This window comes from Charadrius vociferus, unplaced genomic scaffold (assembly GCF_000708025.1).
Source record: "Charadrius vociferus isolate BGI_N301 unplaced genomic scaffold, ASM70802v2 scaffold549, whole genome shotgun sequence".
Lineage (NCBI taxonomy): Eukaryota > Metazoa > Chordata > Aves > Charadriiformes > Charadriidae > Charadrius > Charadrius vociferus.
Window position 1 is genome coordinate 2,442,882 of NW_009650103.1, and position 4,484 is coordinate 2,447,365.

General features: G+C 39.4%; 1 protein-coding gene across 1 annotated transcript in view; it reads left to right on the forward strand.

The window, feature by feature from the left end:
- The window catches only part of SEC16A (SEC16 homolog A (S. cerevisiae)), a 23,476-nt gene that overhangs the window by 18,653 nt on the left and 339 nt on the right, over positions 1 to 4,484 (forward strand). Inside the window, 9 exon segments of the mRNA XM_009892332.1 lie at positions 1 to 19; positions 248 to 325; positions 591 to 647; positions 1,332 to 1,443; positions 1,779 to 1,916; positions 2,292 to 2,392; positions 2,791 to 2,865; positions 3,491 to 3,550; positions 4,460 to 4,483. The exon segment at positions 1 to 19 is cut by the window's left edge and continues 27 nt beyond it. Of these exon segments, the coding sequence (XP_009890634.1) occupies positions 1 to 19; positions 248 to 325; positions 591 to 647; positions 1,332 to 1,443; positions 1,779 to 1,916; positions 2,292 to 2,392; positions 2,791 to 2,865; positions 3,491 to 3,550; positions 4,460 to 4,483 (664 nt within the window).

A 4,484-nucleotide genomic window follows, 5' to 3' on the forward strand; every position in this document is an offset into this window, starting at 1 on the left:
GGAGCCAGCACCTAGAAAGGTAAACTTTCTAAGGAAGGTAGCTATAGCTAGAGGAGATTTGTTAGTATGTGTGGTAACGCCTGGTCCAGAGTACTGATGTAAGAGGTTCTGATGAAGCTGTTTGTTTCTATTTATTGGGTGCAACTCTGGGCTCAGAGTTGAAGTCCCTAACAGAAAATGAACTGTTGCATGAATGTTTCTTTTAATCTGTTGAGAGAATTAACTGAATAGATGAATTTATTTTTAGACTGGTGCAAACTGGTTTCGCTGGCTGATGGGAAAAGGAAAGAATGAAGCTCACCTTCCAGATGACAAGAACAAATCAGTAAGGCCCCTAAATCACAAAAACCTTTATACATTTTACTGTGTTCAAAATTTCATCTGTCATCCAGGAAAGTGTTTTGAAAGTAAACCAATGTGTGTAAAACTTTTAATATTATGCTTATTCCAAGACTGGCTTTTTAAAAGAAGTGTTACAGGGTTTTTGGTTTAGGGTTTGTTGGGTTTTTTGGGGGTTTTTTGTTGGGTTTGGTTTTTTTGCTTAACAGCTGTGTTTGAACTGCTAATCTTTGACTATGATTTCCTTGTAGATTGTTTGGGATGAACAGAAGCAACGCTGGGTTAATCTAGATGAACCGGAAGAAGAGGTAAAAATCTGAAGACTCATGATTTCTCCAAGAGAAAAACTGAAATCTCTAGTGACACGCAATTTTCTTTAATCTGTTATTGGCTCTTAAGAGCTGCCTTTTACTGAATTTGGATTCAGATGTGAACATCTTGAAACTAATACAAAGGTTACGTGTTCTTACAGTCTACATCCTTATGCAACCATTTGTATCTTTAGTTGCTGGTGTGAATCCAGTAATTGTAATGGAATTTACTAGGGAGTTTGCTTTAAACTCAGTTTGGTGTCTCTATTCATAGAGGTTGGCATCACCCAGATAATTGCTTGTTAATTGATTTGCTGCAAACAGAATATAGGGGGGAAAAATGGTAGGAAGAGTCTATGGTTTTGAAAACATAATGCACCATACAGCAAAGAAGATCACACATCCTGTCCATCCTCGTCATTTAAGGATCTGTCTCAAAACACAAATTATAAGAACCACCGTTGTAAATGTTTCCTTTTAGAGTGAGTGTAGGTGAGTTGTAGAAATGCCCTGATGTTAGTTATCGTATGGAAGATGAGGAATATCGGTCTACACTACAAGATGTATGTCTGTATACACAATTATATGTGCTCTGGAATAGATGAGGAAAAGAAGTTAGACAGATACTTGGTTTAAAACTCGGGCAGTGATATGGTTGGATTTTTTGTGTTCTCCCTGCAGAGTAAGCCTCCTCCGCCACCTCCAACAGGATTTCCTAAAGTTCCTCAGACTGCTCCAACTGGACCTGGAGGCCCACCTAGTGCCCCTGTCAACATGTTCTCCAGAAGAGCAGGTAACAGACAACATTCATGCTTGAAGTATGGAAGACTTCAGTTTTTCTACTACCTAAAATGTGAAGGCAGGAGTCTTGGCTTTTCTGCAGTTGTTTGGGAACAGTTGGCAACTCAGTGATATCGAAGCTGTGGCTATTGCTGGCCGTGCTTGTGCCTAGCTTCTGCACTGTGATTGCTGCCACAACTGTATCGTGACTTGGGTGTTATTGTTCATATCCCTGGAGCATTATTTTCTGATTCTGAAAGATGGCTTAACCTGCAGACTGTTCAAAATAGATATGAGGATGACTAACACAAGGCTTGTTTCTCTTATTTCTGGATTTTTCTGTTTTAGCCGGAAGCAGAGCCCGTTATGTTGATGTCCTGAATCCAGGTGGAACCAAGTCAAGCGGTGCTGTTCCTGCACCCTCAGACCTATTTGCCCCCTTGGCACCAATGCCAATTCCTGCAAATGTATTTGTTCCGAACTCAGGTGTGTCATGAGTGGATAAAATTGTAAGGAGGTTGTATGGTTATTTTTGGTTCTATGGTCATCATAAGTCACTTTTGTCAGCAAGTATATTATGTATCTTTTAATGGACATTTAAAAATATTCAATCTCAGTAACTTCAGTTTGTTTTAGAAGTAGAATTAGTCTGGGAACTGCGGTAAAACAAATGGGTTAGTAAAGCCCAGCTCCGCATGCTGAAAACAAAGGGGTTCTCTTTTTTTTTTTTTTTTTTTTCTCCCTTTTCCCCCCCGCTCTGTTGCAGAGCAGCTAGGCCATCCAAATAGTAAAATTTGAACGGTGGAGTGTTCCTTTGTTGCTCAGTATCTCATGTTTGGCTAAATCCCATTTCCTTTGTAGTTCCAGGGGAACCCCAGCCGATGGAAGGGAGCGGTGCAGCCGAGCACACACCAGCTGCAACTCAAACCAACACAGATCCTCCTGCAGCTGTTGAACCGGAGGTGGGTTAGAAAGAATATCTTGTATATACAATTAAAACTTCTGATTAAAAAACCTTCATTCTGAACAGTAGTTTCATAGCCACAGTACGCACAAAGCATGTTGTTACTGGGACTTGTGTTTGTGTATGACATTTTAGTTAAAGAACTGGAGAAGGGAAATGCAAGTGAAAATGGAAGTGGGAAGCCCATGAAAAGTTGTGTTTCCTAATTTGGCAGGGCTGCAGGTTCTATGGGTGCAGTATATGTCAGGAAAGGGACCGAGAACATGGCAAGAGCTGCACTTTTCACCTGGCTTGATGTATTGTAAAGTTGTTTTGCTTTGGCGGGATCAATATAGCAGAAGTGTGAAATGGCATCATAGTAATGAAGATAAACAAAAGTGCATTGTTTTTCTTTAGTATTTAAACCCTGCAATCCTTCCTCCTGGATCTGGGCTTCCTGTTTCTAACCCTGACGGCTCCCAATCCGGCGAGGTAAGGCTTGATTCAAAGTAGTTAGCTAATGACTTTTGCAGCGTATTTTAACCATTAATTTGTAGTGGGTTTAACATGGGCCATCTAAAACAACAAGTAACTGATTCAGTTGCTGATGACTAGCCAAGATGGAATTATATGACTGCCTCCAAAACGGTACAGGAAAGACCTCTAAGCTTACATGCGAAGTTCAGCCTCTGTGTCCTACATTCTGTGGTGTGATCTCCTTTTTCTGTATAAGTAGACTTTTACAAGCCTTTTTCAGAGTAAAATGTCAACAGCAGTTTGAGGATGTCTTGTTGCATCCATGCATGCATATAATTTCACTAATATTAAGTGCAAGACACAATGAGGAGAACAGATTGCTATGTGCCAGGCAGAGTAACATTACCTTTGTTCCTACTAAATGTTTTCTATATCTACATAATTTTGTGCTTTAAGAAGTCCTTTTGATTTAAACTAACTTCTGGCTTTACTTTTTTTTTTTTAACTTGAAGTTGGTTTAACCTTTGGCAGTGAGACTTTTAAATTTAAATAAAACAACTGAAAGCTTGGGGCAGTGACATGCATGACGACTTTTTTTATTTGTGTTTTTTTGTATTTGTGTGTTCTTGCTGTTTTGTAGCTTTCGCGCTCTAGTTCAATGAGTTCATTATCACGTGAAGTAAGCCAGCATTTTAATCAGGTACATGTGGCTGGCCGTTCTCATTTATGTTAACTTATTTACTTTTCCCCTCCTTTATTTTTGCATTTGCTCAAATACTTACTAATGCTACTTTTAGTCATTTTCCCCTCTTCTCATTTCACAGAAATAACATTAAAAGTAACTAATGATGTAGTGTTCCTTTTAACACTCAAACAGGGTCTTCAGAGTTTTTTGTATTTATGAGAATGCATGTAATCCAGGCATGCTTTTTGTTTCTGTTCATTTTCCTAAGAGATTCGCTTGATAATTTTGATCAGCTCTTTCCTGGGGTACCAAAGTCAGTTGATTTTAAACAAACAAATAAAAAAACCCAAACCACAGTCTGAAAAACCTCCTAAAAAGTCTCCCACAAGGAAAACCTTGTCATTCTACTGCCAGTCTCGAATCAGTAATAATACCATTGCCTGTTTCACCTGCAAAAGCCCCTGTAGGAATTAAAGGAATGCTTCATCTCTGCTGTAAGTTCTAGTACTGTGGGGTCACCATAAAGGGGTGACACAAACTCTTTCTGCTATTTCTTAGTAAAGCAAAACTTGACACAGAATATTTATTTTGGGGCAAGTCCTAAGGTCTACTAACCAAAGCAGAAGGTACTAATTCAGTGAAGTCGCACTGGTGTCTTGTTTTGGTTTTGCATGCTTTGGATTTTCAGAGCTATTTACGGTTTATGCATGTGACATCGTTTTGCCAATTCCTACATTAAGCAAGTGATATTAAAGATATGGATGCAAACTGTACCAGCACTTTTTGCAGTCGTTACAATATGCTGCGCTGTCCGTATTGTTGGCATTATTACTGTGAATATTTGCTCTGTATGACTAAGCAAACCCCATTTGAGAGGCGGTGAAGCTTTGCAGTTCTGTAACTTCAGTATTACCTACTTTCTAGCCTGCCGCTGTACCACCTTCGGGGG